At 41.7% G+C, this 20,821-nt stretch overlaps 1 protein-coding gene across 2 annotated transcripts in view; it reads right to left on the bottom strand.

The window, feature by feature from the left end:
• Window positions 1-3,692: 3,692 nt before the first annotated feature.
• The window catches only part of SENP6 (SUMO specific peptidase 6), a gene marked incomplete in the record, with an annotated part of 3,063,818 nt that continues 3,046,689 nt past the window's right edge, over window positions 3,693-20,821 (bottom strand). For both annotated transcript variants that reach the window (XM_044070093.1, XM_044070102.1), the window contains 1 exon segment: window positions 3,693-4,776. In XM_044070093.1, coding sequence (XP_043926028.1) covers window positions 4,570-4,776 — 207 coding nt within the window.

The following is a 20,821-nucleotide window of genomic DNA, read 5'->3' as shown; positions in this document are numbered from 1 at the left end:
GCAACTCCTTGAAGTCTGGTTGTTCAGGTTGTGACAGAAACTGTTGGTACTTTTAACATATGGAACTGACAGTTTAATGCTCTCATGGTTAAGGTGGCCGAGGTGTATACCTTTTTCCCCCACCTTTCTAAAGCTCTGGAATCTCTCTCTGAAGGTAATGGATTTTTAGCAGTGGAAGCCTTAATTCCCTTGGGCCCCTGTGAAATAGTTTCTGGGTTGGCCGCATGGATTTTGTATAGGAATTGGTGTGAGTCAGGAACTCGGTAATACCTGTCTGGCTTGACTGGAGCTGGAGGTATAGAATCTGGGTTAAGGCAGGCCTCCGAATACACATCATCTAGAATGTCTAAGACAGGAGGTATAGATAGAGGCCTGTGCTGAGGGAGTAAGAGGAAATCCCTAAGTCTTTTCTTGGAGTCTGAATACTCTTGGCCTTCCCAGTGGAAGTGTTCCCTCAAGGTATGTAAGGTTTCCCCAAAAGAGTAATCCTCAGGGGGGGAGACAGAGGGAATGGACTCCTCTGCATCAGAATCTTCAAAAGGGGAGTAAGAATGTTCCTGGTCTTCACAACGGTCTGAAATAATGGAGGCCTGGTCCGATGAGGGGGATTCTTCCTCCACTCTGGGCCTTTTGTCCGGGGGGGGGTTGGGAACCCCTGATTAGAGTAATCAAATCCTCAGCCATTCTGAGCATCTGTTTTTTAGGCATGGGGCTTTGAGAAGGGCCCTGTGGAGCCTGTCTTGTAGTATGCATGGCTGCTTTAGACTTAGTGAAAGCCTTGATGGAAAAAAGAAGAGGAAGGCCTGTAGACACTTTGAGAGGTGGCAGGTCTGTCTAAACTCTGAGTTTCACCACCAAGAGTGGCTTCGGTATCTGTAGCCAGGGTATGGGCCAAAGAGCCTGTGACCTCGAGCACAGAAGACACCGCCAATGAAGTGTCGTCGGTAGTCAGGGGCTGCGTAGGCGCCTCACTGAGAACCGGACCACCTGTAGTCGGCTTTGGCGTGGTGTCGGTAGAAGTCGCGGACCTCGTATGTTGGTCCTTATCTCTGCGTTTTTTACTCAAAACTGGAGTCGGAGTATCCAACGACATAATGTAATTAAATGTTTTGCTAAAATAGTGTTGGGCGAACTCCGCCCAACGCTTAATAGTGCGTTTGTTGAATGTAGCACAAAAATGACAGGCCAAGATGTCGTGGTCTGGGCCTAGGCAAGGTATGCAGAGGGAATGAAAACCCTTATGCGGTATTTGCTTCCCACATGAAATGCAATTATTAACTTTGTCTGACATCGGTCTGAGGCAAGAAAAGTTTCCCCAACGGGGTACTTAGCTTTCAAGAAGACTTCGGTTGAAAAATATTCGTAATCTCAGGAGCTGGCCGAACGGCACTTGCGAACTGCTTCTGCTTCGGGCACCGCGCGGCAAGAAAGACTGGAGAAAATGGAGTTGGCTGGTTCTTTTATACCCCCGTCGCACTGACGTCAGGGAAGAAGCGACGACAACCGACGCCGGACCTAGACTTTGGAATTCGGCCGCCCGAGGACCCGCCTGACGGCAGGAAAACACATCTGTTATGACTGCAGCTGTATGCACGATGAACATCGGGGAAAAATCTACCAACAATGGTAGAAAGGCTACTAATGGTAGAGAAAGGAAAGGAAAGGGAAAGACTACCAATGATGGTAGAGGGAGAATTACCAGCGGTAATGGAAAAAAACAGTACACACGCTATGGGTAGACGAAGTATTAAAAGATAGAAAGTTTTTAGATGAAAAAAAGAATAAGGATATATAAAAATATACTTGGCTACAAGAGAGTTGGCTGATGCATCTTGTAAGAGTGCAAACGAGATCTGACGTAATGCAGAGAGGATCATTGTGGGTAGACTTGCAGCTCGATAGACTTTTTTTTTTGGCTGACGCAAGCTACATAACAGCCGGATTGGTTTGGAGGATCTGAACCATAATCCACAAGTCAAGAATAGATGATGACTGACAACATCAGATTCAGTGTTTGAAGCAAAGGAGTAGTAAGATCGGGTTGTTACTTCAGGGCAGAAGGAGATTATGAGTAATGGGAGTTTGAACTTTGGATCCAAAATCTAGAGTGACTAAAGTCAGATCCTAAGACCCATCCACTGAGGAATGGACAGAAGAGATGTCAGATATACATACATAATTCGCAATTAAACCCCCCCCCCCAAAAAAAAAAACAAAAAATTACATTTTTTATGACTATAGCCTGAGGCTGTTTTTCCGATGCCAGCTCAATGCACAGTGGCACAGATTTAGAGAGGAAGGTAGTCTGTTCAACATTATGGGGAAAACAGAGGAGCTAGAAACAAAGTTTCAGATGCCAAACTGACTCAAAGGCTTATCACTTTAGTTCTACTGTTGTCAAAGACTGATCTCCTACTATCAAATATATTGAGATTAATATTTTCACGCACACACACCATCTGCTGCCTTTTTTGTAACAATGCATTTCTTTCCTTGTACCTTTAACATTTTATTTTCATTACCTGTTTTATGTGACAGCCCCCAACCCCTGGTCTACAGTTGTTCTGTGCTTCTTATTGTCCTGTTTCCACTACATCTTATCTTTATCAGTAGATGGTCCCTTCACCCTCATTTCTACAACTCCAGTTTGTTCACTATCTTTGGATTTACCTATTACCTACATTTCTGTTTTTTCCCCTCTCCTCATCCCCTTTTACCATTCCTGCCTATTGCTTGCTTAGTCAAACCAATCTCCTTAAGTCTTTTTCCTTACTTCTTTTCATTCCTAAAGTATCCTCCTTTTTCTCCCCACTTGTTATATAACCAGACTGTTGTTCCACAATTCCTAGTGCATAAAAATCTTTTGCCCTCCCACAGTCTGTTTTTCACAAATGTTAAGCACTTCTTTTCATAAATATTGTCCTTTTCCTTCCCATGTTTACCATTCCACGTACTGCCTGAATTCTAGCCTAGTTTTATCCAGTCTTCACTCTGGCCTCTCTTTACTTCCACAACTTGATCTTCTTACTCATTTGTTGAGAGCATTCTAAAACTACAGTTTCTAAATTAGCAGAATGAATTCAGTATGTATACCGGGCTACAAATTTCTTCACTTTTTTCCTCTTGCTTACCCATCCTTCCAGACCTGAATGGATTTTGTGTTACATACTGGAAGACAAGTTTAATACCCATATAAGGAAATAAAAGGAGGAAGAAACAAACTCTTACAAACAGCATTGTAGTTTTCCACCTTCTACTTTCTTGCACAATAATATTCTGGACCATGACACAATGTATTTCATTCACTGGAAATGCCTAAGAAAGAAACATTTTGCAGCTAAGACAGACACTTGACTCTGCAGGAAGGCCAGTAACAGGTGTTTGTAGTATAAATGAATTCTGGGATGTGACATCTCTTTATACTTTGGTTTGAATGTGCAAACATGTTTTCAGCCATACATGGAATTGAGAATACGAGAAAATTGCTGTACACAAACAAATGATAGAAATTGCATTCAGATTTCTTAAAAATGTAAGGATGCATATAATTATCACCAGTGCTTTTGTAATACTGAATAATTACAGTAAAGTCACTTTAAAGACAGACTAAGGCACCTTCTGAAACTTGCAGGAGAAATTCATTTACTGGAGCTCTCCAACAATCTGGTCCGCCAAGATACCAATTAAAAAAATTAGCTTGTGTATTTAGTTTATTATGTTTTTGACTTCACAGAGTGGGCCAATTGCCCTTTGCAAAGGAGTGCCAATGTAGCATTTATACTGACAAGAGAAAAATTTGGCAAGGAAATTAATATTAACAAAAGTAAAGCAAACAAAAATAAGCAAAACCAAAGTAGGAAATAAATCAATGAAAATAAATGTGAAGATAACTTGCAAAGGAGAAACATTTGCTTCCTATCTGGAATGAATATGAATATTTAAGATGTACTGCTCTACAATATAATAAATGACAGGTCTGGTCAGCAATAAGTTTATCTTTCTTTTCTTCCCAGTCGTCAAATCTAGCTGAATTACTGAGGCAGTTATGTACATGAAGTCAGTCCTGGAATTTGACAACCACCTCAAACTCAGCAAGATACACTTCTGCTTACTTAAAGATGTGACTGCAAAATCTACAACAGAAAAAACAAATACAGGATATAAAACCAGTGCTGAAAAGCTTAGCTCTTCATGCTGCTGACAGAAGGTGTAAATCATTAATTATTATAAATATTTCCATTTATTTTCCTCAAGTATGTAACTACTTCTCTTCTATCAACAGAAATACATAACAAAGCTTCCTAATAAGTGAAAGAAATTAATTACAAATGCTGAAAATATCTGCTTCATTAACATATGTACACATTCTCATTGTGTAATACACAAATTTCATTTGGGAACTGATAAAATCTGATGAAATGTCTGTATACAGAAATCACTGTTCCCCAAAACACATCTGCAGCAGGCTGCATTCTTTCTTCTCTTGTGCAGTCTCTCTTTCTCTCTCTAAAATGAACAGAAAATCTAAAATAACATTAGCAGCACTAGCATGCAACAGAAACACACATTTCAGTCTAAGCTGCTGCTGTTGGACAGATCTGATCCCTGCTGTGCAAAGGTTTCTGTTGTGCTCAAGTCTTTCTGGCATTTCTTCTGTTCACTCTGTTCTTGAAGTTTGAGAATTAAATCCCTAATTTCTTCCCGCTTCTTTTTCACTCTTTGCTGAGGAAACCAGTTGGTTAAGTTCATTGGTAGTTCAAAGCTTGGAATGGGATACTAAAAGAAAGTTTCAGAAATTTGTTTTACTTTATGTTGCCAAGTTGACTAAAGCTTTAAAATTTAATGTAAAGCTTAAAAAGCACTTTATAAATTGGAAAGAAAACCTGGAATAATGTTCAATCACAAGTGAGCATGTTTTGTTTTATAAATTTCATTCTGTTTTTAGATGCATTATTTTGTTATTCTTTGTTGAACTTGGAAGAGGTCAACATTTCTTAAATTCCTGCAGTAAGACAGCAATTCACTGATCAAAAAGGTAATCCTTTAAAACTTTATGTACACAAGACAGAAATGTCAAATAAGCAAAGAAAGCAATTTTTTGTGGCATTCTGCTGCTGCTGTCTGTTGACCATCAGCCTCCTCTCATGGCCAGTTGTCTCATTCGTTCTCTATCACTAAGGCAAAAGCCATTCAGGTAGAAGAGGCAGTCATCTAGATGGCTATAATGGGTGTTCTGCAGTTTCTGGCTTGCTTCCCACCACTAACCTGCATACACCTAGGGAGAGGCAAGCAATGTGCTGCCCATGGAGGATATCCTGTAACTTTCACAAGTAGAATTCCCTCCAAGCAACCCTGTCCTTCCCCTCGCAACACAAGCAGTGGTCCCCCTGGTCTCCATGATGAAAAACGCACCATCCAGTGTGCTCACAAACCTTTCTCATCTCCCTAAGGGAGGCATGTGGACCATGCCCCTTCACTCCTCCTTCCTCACTACTTGGCTCTCCAGTGCTGGGGCTGCTAATTGAACCTTGTCAGGGCTCCAACCTTCTGCACTATGGAACTAGGCAAAGAAAGCAAAATTGTGTCAGGTTATTCACTACAGTAAGAGACACTATTTCCTTCCCATTTTTTTCAGTCTTCAGTACATGTTGGTTATGTCACCTCTCTGTGGCATCTGGCTGCCATGCCTCTCCAGCACCGAGACAATTACTTTTTTGGCTGCCTGCAGCAGTAGTCGTATTCTAGCAAGTGACTAAGAAACATAGATTTTCACAGCCACAGACAGTCTTGTAACACAGAATTGTTTCATCTGGCATGACAGAAAAAATGAAAATGATATATTTTTAATGGATTAGGCATTGGGATTTTCAAGACTGGCAGAACTTTGCCTGGTACCTAATCCTCTCAGGCTACATTAGCCCCTCCAATGTACACACAATGCTGAGTGCTTAGGACCCATTTCTAGATCACCTGTCTAAAGTGGTCACAACACAGGAAACTGCAACCTGCTCCTAAGACCCCTAATAACAAAGGTGTAAGCCCAAGTTGAGGAAAGGATTGTGGGGATAGTGATGAAGATGAAACTGCTAGTGCAGACTATCATTATGTAAGTATGTGTTTTTTATTCAAAACTCAGAGAACCATGGAAAGCCCTGAACTGTGAAAAACAAGCTCTTTATTAAAAAGGGAAGAAAAAAGCTTTTATTTCAATTCTTCTTAAAAACTGCAGCTGCACTTATAGTTACTTATGTGGTGATACTTTTTTTCAACTTTTCTGCATTTCTACATTTTAGCCAATAGGTTACCCGTTTGTATTTAACTTGTTCTGGTGTCTTCGCCTTGTAAGCTTCATTTGCAACTGTGGAAGAATTACGGCTTACTCTAAGATCTGAGCATCATTTACACATTATACTTCACTTCTGTCTCCACTAGCAGAATTACTTGGTAAAGCTGTTTGTATTTAAAATCAGACTGGCATTTTAGTCTCTTAGATTGTGTCTAGAATTGTGAACTACTGCAGGACCTGAGCATCATTTAGTCATTCATTAGTACATTTTCCCATAAACAATGTTGGTAAATCTCTATTTGATCTGATGCCTGAGACTGTAGTTTGGGTACTAATAATGGCAATATTAGAAATATTTGCTGCAGGATGTGTGCTTCTACAGCTGTTTTACTCCAGCATTAGAAATACAGTCTTAAATTTTGCTTACAATTTGTCTGCTTAAAGTTGCATCCCACTGCCTCTGTTATCCTTGCTACTGGTGTTCTCCTGCTATTGTATCTACCAAATTGTAACAGGCCCTCAGAGTCCAAACTGATACATTAAGAACTGCTTTCTCAGCTACTCCCTACTGTTTTGTACACTAACTACAGTTTTTACCTGCCCCAACTTGAAAAGTTAAAGTTTCTGAAATTCTAACCTACCTGGGTTATTGACCAGTAGCCGAGAATCACAGGACTAAGAGAACAGCTTCTGAATTTGCAGAGCTCCACTACTAGCTTTACTCGCCTGCATTCCTCAATAGCTCATCTTCTTTAACCTGCACAGAGAGCTTTGCCCACCTGGGGTCTTTTATTCGAGACTCTTGAGAAGAGTGGAAAGCTCTGAACTGTGGGAAACAAACTTTTCATCAAATAGGGAAGAAAGAAAGTTGCTCTGTGCTGCACTCAATCCACTGTCACTACTGGACATGCTCTACAGTGAGCTGTCTGTGCAGTAGCGTTTTCTTCTCCTGTAAGCAATCAGCAGAATGCATAGAAAGTACAGTTTTGTACCTACCATAAATGTAGATGTCCGAATTGGATAGTATCTGCAGTCATAACAACTGGGTTGTCCTGTCGTCAGGCAGCCCTTCAGTCGGCCGGATTCCAAAGTCCGGGTCCGGCTTCGGCTGATGTCGCACTTCACCCGACGTCATCTCTGTTGGCCTTCGGGTATATAAGCATCAGCCGACGCCATTTTCTTCAGTGTTTCTTGCCCCAGATGCCAGAAGCCCTCTAGAAGGCTAAAAAATTTTGGATAGATGACAATGTTTCCAAAAGATAGAGGTAAACACAAAAATAAGCATGTATGTACATAAATACAAACAAATACACCATGAAAGAAGTCCCCCCACTAGCTAGCTATTAGAAGGGTAAACACCCTAGGAGTACCACAGAAGGGAAGGAGGGAGGGTAATCCTGACTGCAGATGCTATCCAATTCGGACATCTACATTTATGGTAGGTACAAAACTGTACTATGTCCTTCATGGATGCATCTGCAGTCATAACAACTGGGTAGAATACCATAGCCAACTAGGGAGGAGGATAAAGGTAGATTATGGTGTGTTTAGGATCCCTTGCAGTACAGCAGTGGCAAACCCTGCTCGGGATCTGGAATATAGAGGTAAATTATAATGCTTGGCAAATGTATGCACGGAGGTCCAAGTAGCCGCCTCAATAATGTCTTTGGTAGCCACTCCTCGTAAGAAGGCTGTGGTAGTGGCTGTTGCCCTTGTAGAATGAGGTCTTATGTTCTGTGGAATTTGCTTTCCATGGAAGGAGTAACAGAATCGTATGCAATTTCCTATCCATTTGGAGATTGTCTGTTTGGAAATAGCTTTTCCTTCCCTTCCTGTTGCATAGGCTACGAAAAGTTGGTCAGTCTTTCTGCTATTTTTGGTGCTGGCCAAGTAGTAGCGTAGCTGTCTATGTACATCCAAGGTATGCAGTATTCTTTCCCTGTCTGTTTTGTGGGTTGGGAAAGAAGGTAGGTAGGTGGATTGCCTGGTTTAAGGACACTCTGGATACCACCCTAGGCATAAATGTAGGATTAGTCCTCATGGACACTCTATCTTGGTGGAAGATTAGAAAGGGTTGCACTGCCATTAAGGCCTGTAGTTCTGAAACCCTCCTTGCTGAAGTAATTGCCAGTAGGAAAGCAGTTTTCCATGACAGGTGTTGCAGGTCTGCTGTTGCTGCTGGTTCAAAAGGTGATAGAGTCAATTTTTAGCACAAAGTTCAAGTCCCAGGCTGGTAATGGTGGTTTCCTTGGAGGTTTTACATTCTTGATTCCTCTGAGGAACTGCCTGAGCAAAGGGTGTGAAAAACAGGTGGATCAATGCTGTATTCTGCTGAAATAGCTGATGCATGAATCTTGATGGAGGAATAGGACAGGCCTGAATGAAGTAGTTCTGCCAGATACTCCAGAATGTTGGGCATATCTATGTTTGATACATCTTTACCTCTTTCTGAGCTCCAAATGACAAACCTTTTCCATTTCCCAGCATAGTTTCTCCTTGTTGAAGGTCTGCGTGCTTCAAGAATAATGTCTTTAACTCTTTGTGAAAGCTGTGGATTAGCAGCTGCTATGTGATGTTCCATGCAGTCAGTTGCAACGTTTTTAGGTTTGGATGCATGGTGCTGTAGTTGTTCTGAGTTAGCATCAAAGGCATCAGGGGTATTGGCCACATATTGTTCCGAGACATGCTCCTCAGCAGTGGGTACCAATGTTGTCTTGGCCAGTTTGGAGCTATCAGGATTATCCTTGGGCGTTCCTCCTTGATTTTTAGTAATACTTTGTGTATCAAGGGAAGAGGTGGGAATGCATATGCTGTTAGTCCTTTCCAGCTGAAGGAGAGCGAGTCCACTTTCCATGCTAGTGTGTGGAATGTCCTTGTGCAGAATTTTTTGAGCTGGTGATTGAGAGGTGATGCGAATAGATCTATCTGAGGCATTCCCCATTTCTTCGAGATGGTCTTGAAGATGTCGGGTGCAGCTGCCATTCGTGGACATCCGATGTAGTCCTGCTTAACATATCTGCTAGAGAGTTTTCTTTTCCTGGTACAAATATTGCCTGTAACTGGATGTTGTAGCTGAGTGCCAGGGTCCACAGCTCCAAAGTCATTCTGCATAGGGGTAGGAATGAGTGCCTCCTTGTTTGTTGATGTACCACATGACTGTGGTGTTGTCTGTCCTTATCATCAACTGGCCTTCCTTGAGAAATGGTCTGAACTTTTGGATTGCCAGTTTTACTGCCAGCATTTCTTTTAGGTTGATGTGCAGGTGAAGTTGGTCCTGTGTCCACAATCCTTGCACGCATTTGTCCAGCATATGTGCCCCCCCATCCCAGGTCTGAAGCATCTGTTGTGATGGTCTGGCTTGCTTGACCTTTGCCAAAGGGCAGGCCTGGGTTTGACTGGCATGCGTGAGCCCACCATAGGAACTCCTGTTTTAAGCATGGTATTAGTGGAATTTCCGTTTCTAGGCTGTGTCTGTGTTGGGACCATAAATTCTTTAGGTACCACTGAAGCTTTCTCATATGTAGTCTGGCAAATGGAACCAAGATTATGCATGATGCCATGAAACCCAAGGCCTGCAGTACCTTTCTTGCTGTTAACTTGTTCAGATTTGTTAGTGCCAAGAAGTAAAGAGGGAGTTCTTTTGTTTTTCTGTAGTTAGGAATGCCATTTGCCTTACTGTGTCCAATTCCGCTCCCAGGAAAGTCCTTGTCTGGGATGGTATCAGCCTTGACTTTTGTAAATTGACTGTGTATCCCAGTGCTTGAAGCAAGTAAATGACCCTTTGTAAATCTGTTGTCAGCTTGCTTTTGTTGTCCCCTTGTATCAGACAGTCGTCCAGGTATGGATAAATTTGAATTCCCTGTAGTCTGCAATGGGCGATTACTGATGCCAGGCATTTTGTGAATACTCTGGGCAGTAGATAAGCCAAAGGGCAATGCTGAGAATTGATAGTGCTCTGATCCTGCAAGAAATCTGAGGTATCTTCTGCAGATAGGTCGAATGGGGACGTGCAGGTATGCCTCCTTGAGATCTAGAGTTACCAGCCAACACTCCTTGCCCAGCATGGGAAGAAGTTGCTGTAGGGTCAGCATTTTGAATTTTGGGACAATGATGTAAGTATTTAGGGTAGACAGGTCTAGAATTGGTCTCCAACTTTTTCCTTTCTTGGAACTAGGAATAGTCTGGAGTAGAACCCCTTTCCTTGCTCTGCTGTTGGCACTTTTCCACAGCTCTCATATTTGCTAATTCCATTATCTGTTGTAGAGCCTCTGTTTTTGATTTGGAGGTAGGTTTGGCATTCCTCTTTTGACTGGTAAAGTGTGGAAGTGGAACCGGTAACCTTGATCTATGGTTCGTAAAATCCACTTGTCCTTTGTTATGTGGTGCCAGTTTTTGAAAATAAGGTTAGCTTTCCGCCTAGAGGAGCTGCTATTTGTTCCCTGGTTGGCGGGTTTAGGTTTAAGTCACTGTGGCTGTGTTGATGTAGAGGCAGGTGTTGATTCTGTGCCTCTGTTGTTACCTTGCCACTGTCGTCCTCTGTAGGCACCTCCTCTGGATTGGTTTCTGCCTCTGGAGCGTCTATTCCTGCCCCTTTGAGGTCTTGTGGAGTCAGGAAAGGACCAATTTTTGGCAGGCCAGTTCCTGCTAAACCTTGGGGTTGAACCTGCAAGAATTCTTTAACTGTCTGGACTGATTTTGCCTTTTCTTCCATTTTCTTCATAACCTGCTGGGCAGGTGTACCAAACAAACTTGATTTATCCATAGGAGCATCAAGCAATTTAGATTTAACATGATCCGGTAAAGCTTGCTCCTTTAGCCATGCATGCCTTCTAATTACTGTGCCAGTCATGGCTGATCTAAAAGAAGCCTCCAGTGCATCATAGCCACATTTTAAAGAATGGTTACTAACCTGCTGTATGTTATTTACCATTTCTAATACATAATTCTTATCAAGAGATTCATCAGTGGTTAGCTTTTTAGTTAACTGGTCAAGCATAAACTCTTGGTATTGTATCATGTGAAACTGACAATTTAAAGCTCTAGCTGAAAGAGTGGCTGAAGTGTAAACTTTTTACCCCATCTGTCTAATGACCTTGCTTCCCTTTCAGAAGGAACAGGGTTTTAGCTATAGTCGCTGACTACTGCCTTGGGACCCTGGGATATAGTTTCGGGTCGGCAAGAGGGGCCTTGTAGAGGTGGTGATGAGTATCTGGCACCCTGTAAAATCTGTCTGGTTTGGCAGGGGCTGGGGTAAAGAATCTGGAGCTGAGCAGGCATCATTGAAAGCATCATCCACCACAGAGAGAACAGGAGGGATAGCTAAGGGCCTGTGCTGTGGTAGGTGCAAAAGGTCCTAAGTCTTTTCCTGGAGTCTGAAAAATCCTGTTGCTGCCATTGGAACTGTTCTCGCATGGCATGCAAGGTTTCCCCAAAGGAGAATTCTTCTGGGGAAGCAGCTGGAATGGATTCTTCAGCATCAGAATCTTCAAAATTGGAGAAAGGAGCCTCTGGCTGGTCAGTTATGTCTGATTCATCAGCAGAATCATCAGAGGACACTGGCTCAGGGGCTCTGCCCTAGGTCTCTTTTCTGGGGCTGAGAGGCCCTGTCTGGGTGAGATTGAGATCCTCTAATTAATGAAATTAAATCTTCTGCCAAGGTAAGCATTTGAGAACTGGCAGAGGGCCTGGTGGAAGGGGTTTAACAGGCACTGTTTTAGTAGTCTTGGCTGCTTTAGCCCTGGCGAAGGCCTTAATGGACATGGCTGCTGGAGGCCTAGCAGCACCACGTGCTGGGGTAGAGACATCCAAGGGAATGGTGTCTGATAAGTCAGTGGTAAGCACCGTAGTGGGTAAAATTTCTGAGGCCGATTCAAGAGTGTTAGCAGGGACCTCAGTTGTAGTGATAGTTTCAAGTGTAGTTTGATCAGTTTTCTCGGTTTCGCCGAAACCGAGACACTCATGATTTGCTTAACCATGGTTTCGGGCGAAACCGCCGACCGCGAGGGTCGGTCTTTCTTTGCGTTCTTTGGCAGAATGCGAAGTCGGAGGGTCCGACGGCATAATGTACGCAAAGTCAGGACCGAAAAACTGGTCTGCAAACTCTGACCGACGGCTAAGCATTCGTCGGTTGAAGGAAGCACAGGACGAACAAGCTGCTACGTCGTGGGCTGGGCCTAAACAGGGCAGGCAGTAAGAGTGGAAATCTTTATGAGGTATTTGTTTCCCACAGGTTAAACAATTATTAACTTTTTCTGACATCGGCTGAGGCAAGAAAGAGTCCCCACCGGGTACTTAGCTTTAGAAGTCTGCGAAGTAGTATCCGGTAGAAGTAATCTCTGGATCCGACCGACCGGCACTTGCGAACAGCTTCTGCTTGAGCCACGCGGCAAGAAAGACTGAAGAAAATGGCGTCGGCTGATGCTTATATACCCGAAGGCCAACAGAGATGACGTCGGGTGAAGTGCGACATCAGCCGAAGCCGGACCCGGACTTTGGAATCCGGCCGACTGAAGGGCTGCCTGACGACAGGACAACCCAGTTGTTATGACTGCAGATGCATCCATGAAGGACATCCTTATAAATCCAGGTCTGGGGCACAAATAAGCTGCACCAAGTGCAAATAAGCACACCATGAGTTGCTGTACACCCCTGACCAAATAACTAAGCATTTCCACATGTCACAGTATTAAGTCCACCTAAAAAAGCCAAACTCCAAGCAATTTTACTCACCCCTGCTCTGTCAAAACCAAAGAACAGTACTCCCTGCAACTTGTGCAGCCATGTTAATTGAGAATGTATCTTGAGGCAATGTAAGAAATCTCATGCTATCTGATCACTGTATTTTACTCAAACAGTGTAACACAGTGTGCAAGAGATGTACATATAATGTTCTTGGGAAGCAAAAATCTCATACGCAGTAAATTCAGACACCAAAATTGTCAGCAGTAAAATGCACACACCCCATCTCCTTATGGACGGTGCAGTGGTGCAGCGGTAGCTTTGTCACCTCACAGCAAGAGGTTCTCCGTTTCGATTCTTGGCTGGGATGCCTTCTGTGCGGAGTCTGCATATCCTCCCTGTGTACATGTGGGTTTCCTTCGGGTGCTTCAGTTTCCTCTGACATCACAAAGACATGCATCTGGAGTGTTTCTCCCCGGGCCATCACTGAAAATTGGCTTTGTTCCAAGTTGGACTTTACCGGTAAACAAATATTAAATAAAATAAAAATCTCACCAAGGCCATCACAATACACACAATCCATCATATGCTAAGGTTCTAAGGATTAGCTTCCCTGAACCTCAAAGGCCTCCAAAAAGCAATGAAGGCACAAAGTGAACTCAAAAAGTTAAGGTTACCACCTTACATAACAGGAGAAGTCTCAAAGGCATGGATGATGACCCTGTAAGGCAGGTAAATACCTAAGCAAACATTCTAGTCATAGTTGATTTCATTATGAGACGTAAAGACATGTCTCTTACCAAGCTGAGAAAGAAAAGCACAATATTTAGTTGCTTGTCTGGTGCCAGGATCCATTAGATTACACATGCACTGAAGTCCCTGAACAAGTACCATCCTGACTATGTCACAGTAGACGTGGGTGTCAATGACTTCAGATGTACCTCAAGACAGAGAGAGATGGAGCTGCTGACTACAGGGTCCCAGGCAGGTTATGAGCTTAGCAATGAGAAGCGTTCTACATTCTCCAAGAATGTCACAACTATGATCAAAAAAATACCCGATTTCAATAATTGGCTTAGCTTCTGGTGTCATTTGAAGGGAGTGTAATATTTTGTCAACCTGGGAGGATATGACAGATGGACCATGCTGCTTCTCCAGGCATGGCCTGCACCTGTTCCCTCTAGGGTTTTGACTACTGGCAAAGAAATTGTCTACTTCCATAGTGCCTTTTTTAGATGAAGCAGACCTGATAAACCTACCAACATAATGTAGCAAGCAAGGGAAAATTTGAAGGTAACACTGATCAATGCTAGAAGCCTAAACAAAAGACTAAACTCCCAATAATCCCTCCTTACCCTGGAGGATGCAGACATCCGTATAGCGACTGAGACATGGTTTAAAATGGCAGAGATCACTCTGGCTAAGCAAGGTTAAAATGCCTTTAACACATTTAGATCAGGTACTGCACAAGGGTGGAGGTGTCTCAATCTTCATCTAGAAGAAACTTGTATCAAGGACAGTAAAACAGTATGATGCACCAGAGCTTCTTCATGTCCAGATCACCATCAGAAAAGTCCAATGCCATGTACTAGCTAGCTACAGCACTCTATCACTCAAGAAAGCTATAATCCCCACATACAGGAACTGTTATGACTTAGTATTAATGTAAATACCATTTTCCTAGGAGATGTAAACTACCCCACCATAGACTGTGAAACCTATACCATCACGACTGCACAAACAGAGATTTCTGGACTTTGTTACTACAAACGCCCTAGAGTACTGACCAGGATCATAATCTTGGATCTTGTCCCCTTTAATATGGAGGCATCTTGCACCATCCCTTGCAAATCTTTGTCACTTGTTAGGTATGACCATAAAGCAGTCGCCTTCAAAATAAAACTGAAACCAGACACCCCTTCCACTCAGGGTACCATCAGAAATTTCTCTAAGACAAGCCACCTACTCCTAACATATACATTGGCAAGCTTCAAAACCCCAACAAAGCCAGTTAGCTCCGCTGAATACATGGAAACGTACACCACCACCACACTATACCAGCATGTAAACAGCTACACAGATGTAGCGATATCCTGCAGAACAAGTGCAGGGAAAATCACAGAAACAAGCCCCCATGGTGCACCCACAACACAAAGTTTAGAAGTAAATAACAGTTTTAGTCGAGTCAAGAATAACACTTCAGGATGAGCCAAGTACTAGTTTATTCCATAAACAGTGCTGGGAGACTGCCTACCAAGATTTTCAAATCAGACTCTCAGAACAAAGGAAAAAAAAAACACTACATATATACCTTCTCTTATTAATTTCATGCATGCATAACTTTGACATTACATTACTTTCAAAAAATCAGTGTATTTAAAAATGTCCAAAATGCAAAATTCAGGATAAAAGTGCCAACCAACTCCTCCTCCAACAATGCAAATAAGAACAGCACTTAGAAGAACACTAAAATGTTCAGTACTGGGCAAGCTTCAATATAATTTTATAAACCAAAAAATCATAAAACAACAAACGCTTAACTTGTTCACTGAGTTTTTGTTTCTCGGTAAGAGACTTCATCTTATTTAAAATGGTGATGGACAGGTTGACAGACGAGATCAGACAGGAGTCCCCGTGGACTATGATGTTTGCAGATGACATTGTGATCTGTAGTGAGTGTAGGGAAAAGGTGGATGAGATCCTGGAGAGATGGAGATATGCTCTAGAGAGAAAAGGAATGAAGGTCAGCAGGACTAAGACAGAATATGTGTGTGAATGAGAGGGAGGAGAGAGGAATGATGAGGATGCAAGGAGAAGAGGTGGCGAAGGTAGATGAGTTTAAATACTTGGGATCAATAGTTCAGAGTAACGGTTAGTGTGGAAGAGAGGTGAAGAAGAGAGTACAGGCAGGATGGAGTGGGTGGAGAAGAGTGTCAGGAGTGATTTGTGACAGACGGGTACCAGTAAGAGTGAAAGGGAAGGTCTACAAGAGGGTAGTGAGACCAGCTATGTTATATGGGTTGGAGACAGTGGCACTGACAAAAAGGCTGGAGTTAGAGCTGGATGTGGCAGAGTTAAAGATGTTATGATTTGCACTGGGTGTGACGAGGGTGGACAGAATTAGGAATAAGTATATTAGAGGGTCAGCCCAGGTTGGAAGGTTTGGAGACAAAGCCAGAGAGGCAAAATTACGTTGGTTTGGACATGTGCTGAGGAGGGATGCTGAGTATATTGGGGAAAAAAGAAGCTAAGGATGAAGCTACCAGGTAACAAGAAAAGAGGAAGGTCTAAGATAAGGTTTATGGATGTAGTGAGAGAGGACATGCAGGTAGGTGGTTGGTGTGACACAGCAACATGCTGAGGACAGGAAGAAATGGAAACAGATGATCCGCTGTGGCGACCCTTAATGGGAACAGCCGGAAGAAGATGATGAGTAAGACACTTCATCAGATGATACAAAATGCATACAGCCAACTAATTAACCATCCCACCAATGGAAATATACTTTCAATTAATACATTCTGTAGAACAATGTTTAGTTATAACCCTTTTATAAAAACTACTGCTTTATTTATTGTTTTATAAACATATGCACATAAAACAATAAATCTCTCTTGATTTTAATAATGTTAAAATTAAAATGTGTTCATCATATAAAAGCATAAAACTTCAAAGTAAACCTTATAAATATATTACCTAGACCTATAATGTTGCTGACTGACTGGGTCCATCTAGTGGACAAATATAATCTAAAGTGCTAACCTGGTTGTTCCATATGTTGTTGTGAATTTCGGCTTTTCCCGGTTAGGGGTCACCACAGCGGAACTCCGGTCCGCTAATGATTGGCAGTTGATTTTTACATACCGAGTTGCCAGCCCTGACGCACAACCTTCAACGAAGGTACGCCCATTCACGCATGTCTCCACGCAGAAGACGCTCTAGCTGAGAGTTGAACCAGACAGCGTCCAACTGTGAGGCGACAACGCTACTGCAGCACCACCACCGCGGATTGGTTGTTCCATATGTCTAGAAAAGTAACACTGAAATCTGTGACATCATATAAAAAAGGTACTTGTTGATACCTATATTAAACTTCATAACTTAGCAGCTCTCATTTTAAGAATCAAGGCTATAGAGAGAGATATTCTCATTAAGGCCAGGGAAGACACTGGCTTTTAAAGTAATCTGCCACCATATTTGTTTATATTCTAATTCTTGCTTCCCATGGCCCTCCCCTTAAATCTTTTTGTACATCTTCTAAAACAAAAAACGAAAATTTAGCCCCATTACAATCCTTCGTATGTTTAAATAAAGCATTACTCTCATTTTTACTTTGTATGTCATAATAATGCTGACATATTCTTTTCTTAAGCTTTTGCTCAGTTTTGCCTAAGTAGAATGCTTCACAGGTATCACATAGGGCCAATATATACTACTGCAGTTGCATTACAGTGATAGTACTTCCTTCCCTTAATTAGTTTATTCTTACCATTAATGTGCATTGCGTCTTTGTTACAGATGTATTTACAGTGAGAACACGCTCCACATTTGTGTGTTCCTACTCTTCTGCTTTGCTTTCTGTCAAATTTCAGCCTCTGTTGTTCAAATATGTCTTTTAAATTATGTGCTTTCTTATATACAGTTTTTAATGGTTCCTTGGACATTTATTCTATATCCGTAAGTTCTAAAAAGCTATCCCACTGCTTTTCAATTACCCTTTTAATACTAAACATACTACCATTATATTCTGTTATAAAGGCCTTCTTATATATATCATTTTCTTGTGTTTCCCCCCATCAGATGTCTCAGCCACTGTTGTACTTTCACCTAAAATGTGCTTAAATCTAGCTTTTCTCCCTTCTGTCACTTCTCTTCTAATATCTTGTATTAAGTTCTAGGGGTATCCTCTCTCTTTAAAAAGACCTTCTAAAAATTAAACTAATTTTCAAAGTCCCTGTCATTTGAAGTCATCCTGCTAGCTCTACCATATTGGCCTTTTAATATAGTTTTCTTCTGATGGAATGGGTGAGCACTTGTATAAATGTAAACAGACATTTGAGAATGCCTCTTTCCTATAGATTTTTGTTTTGAAACCTCCTTTAGTTTTAATGACAGATATAGCAGAATAATTTAAAATATCATAATTACAATTATATGTGAATTTCAAAAATTCTGTGGTCCCTTCCAGGTAACCCATAAATTCTTTAAATTTATCTTCTGTATCTGTCCAAAAATGCAAATGTCATCAAGGTACTTCTTATAAAGTACCCAACAGTTCTTAAAATCTGAGTGGAGAATAAACTTTTTCTCCCATGTAGTTAAGACAATATTATCATAAATGGGGGCAAAAGCGGCCCCCACAGCTACACTTTTCACCTGTTGGAAAAATTCTCCACCAAAGTAGATAAAATTATTTTCCAGCACTAATTCCAACAAATTAAGACAAGTTAAAAATCAGTGTGCTGTAGTTTTTTATATTTTAACAATGCCTCTTCAAAAAATTTGGGTCTATATTAGATGCACGAAAAGGCTTTAGCGCGAATGCTCACATGAGCGAAAATGCCAGGAATTGAAACTGTGACTGTGGGGTCGTGTTACAGTGAGGAGTGGGATATTTGCCCTTTCCTCACTGTAGTGCGACCTCAGAGTTGGAATATATAGTTAGCAGGGAGTGTGGGGGCACAGCCCCCTCACAACAGCAAGTTCGATTACTGGCATTTTCACTCGTGAGCGTTTGCGGTAAAGTCTTTTCGGTTTTATAATACAGACCCAAAAAATTCCATGTCTTTATCATGTGATATGTAAATAAATCGACTATATCTATTGTTACAAATATTGTACTTTCTTTATACATATCTTGTTTGACACTCCTTAAGAAATCCCATGAATCTTTAAGAATTTCACTGTCATTTGGCCATAACTTTTTTAACTTACTAAGTATTAGGGATGTTTTCGATCCCTCAGCAGCTACTACAGGTCTTAATGGTGGGTCCTTCGCATTTTGTATGGACTTCAGGTATGCCAAAGATGGAGGGAACCTTTGGTCTATCTATTTTTATATAACTGTATACGTCAACATTAATATGCCTTCTAATAACATATCTCTGAGTGCTAAGTCAACCTTTTTGTAACCCCAACAAAGCCAGTCAGCTCCGCAGAATACATAGAAATGTACACCATCACCACCACCACACTATATCAGCATGTAAACAGCTACACCGATGTAGCGATACCCTGCAGAACAAGTGGAAATCACAGAAAAAAGCCCCCATGGTGCACCAACAACATTGTTAAAGTTTAGAAATAAATAACAGTTTTACCTTTTAGTCTTGAGTCAAGAATAACACTTCAGGATGAGCAAAGTACTGGTTTATTCCATAAACAGTGCTGGGAGACTGCCTACCAAGATTTGAAAATCAGACTCCCAGAACAAAGGAAAAAAACACTACATATATATCTTTTCTTATAAATTTCAAGCATGCAGAATTTTGACATTACATTACTTTCAATGACTCAGTGTATTTAAAAATGTCCTCCTCCCTGGTGATTCTCCCTTAGAGCTTCATGTGAACACTTCACAAATATACATTCTAAAACACAGACCACCTGGACTAAAATTTATTCTCTTTCAACCTTATAACATTCAGGACCAGTACACACCATCTTACAGACATCCTTGCAATGACTCATCCTCCAGCCTGAGAAGACCAGAGCATATACTGTTAGTTAATTTGGTTTTCACAGCTACATGACACAACATAATATAAAGAACAGTTGTGTAAACTCTTACCATAACCATAGGTGTTGTCCTCTTCTATGTTGCAGTATTCTTTACATGAGGGATGACTGCTGTAAGAGGTCCCAACATCTGGCCAGTATACAAAAGCCTTTTACCACTGCAGGGTAGGTGGGAAGTTCCATGCATGCCTGCAGACAGCGTAGGCCATACAAGTGACATCCACACGTACCATCCTCAGAACTGAATGCCCCAGTAGGAACACCAGCTTAAGGAACAAAAGGAGGTAAACATACATCCACAGAGAAAACATGAACCAGGGGAAAGGTGGGAGGGACAGAATACTGCAATGTAGAAGAGGACCATCTATGGTTATGGTAAGAATTTACACAACTACTCTGTGTCCTTCTATTCTTATGTTGCAGTATTCTTTACAGGAGGGAGAATACTACAGCTCATGAAGAAGAGAGGAAGGAGCAGAGGCTCTCTCTAGAAGGCTATGAAGAATAGTTCCAGTAAAGCCCACTCTGGATCTGGAGATGCCATCCAACATGTAATGTCTAGTGAAAATAGAAACAGAAGTCCAAGTGACTGCTTCCAAAATAGCAGTAGTATCCAAACCCTTGAAAAAGGCACCAGAAGAGGCAACAACTCTAGCAGAATGAGTCTTAATAAAGGGAAGAGAGAGACTTACCATGAAAAACATAACAAGAAATCCAAATAGAAATTGTCTGCTTGAAAACAGGCCTTCCGAGAGCCCTGGGATGAAAAGACATAAAAGGCTGAAAAGATTTCCTGAAAGGCTTAGTTTTATCCAAATAAAATCTGAGTTGTCTATGCACATCCAAGGTATGTAGGGCCTTCTCACTAGGGGGGGTGTGGAGAGAGAAAAAAAGGTGGGAAAATTCATAGACTGATTAAGTGACAACTCGTTCACAACCTTGGGCCTAAAGGAAGGATCGATATGCAAAGAAGCCCTATCCTTATGAAAAACTAGGAAGGGTGGGAAAGGCCATCAAAGCCTGAATCACAGACACCCTTCTGGCAGAGGTGATGGCAACTAATAGTACGGTCTTCCAAGTACAATGCCAGCAGAGAAAAGTACAGTTTTGTACCTACCA

This window comes from Protopterus annectens, chromosome 1.part0 (assembly GCF_019279795.1).
Source record: "Protopterus annectens isolate FY-2018-M chromosome 1.part0, PAN1.0, whole genome shotgun sequence".
NCBI lineage: Eukaryota > Metazoa > Chordata > Ceratodontiformes > Protopteridae > Protopterus > Protopterus annectens.
The sequence above is the reverse complement of the archived record's forward strand: the minus strand, read 5'-3'. Positions and strand labels throughout refer to the sequence as shown.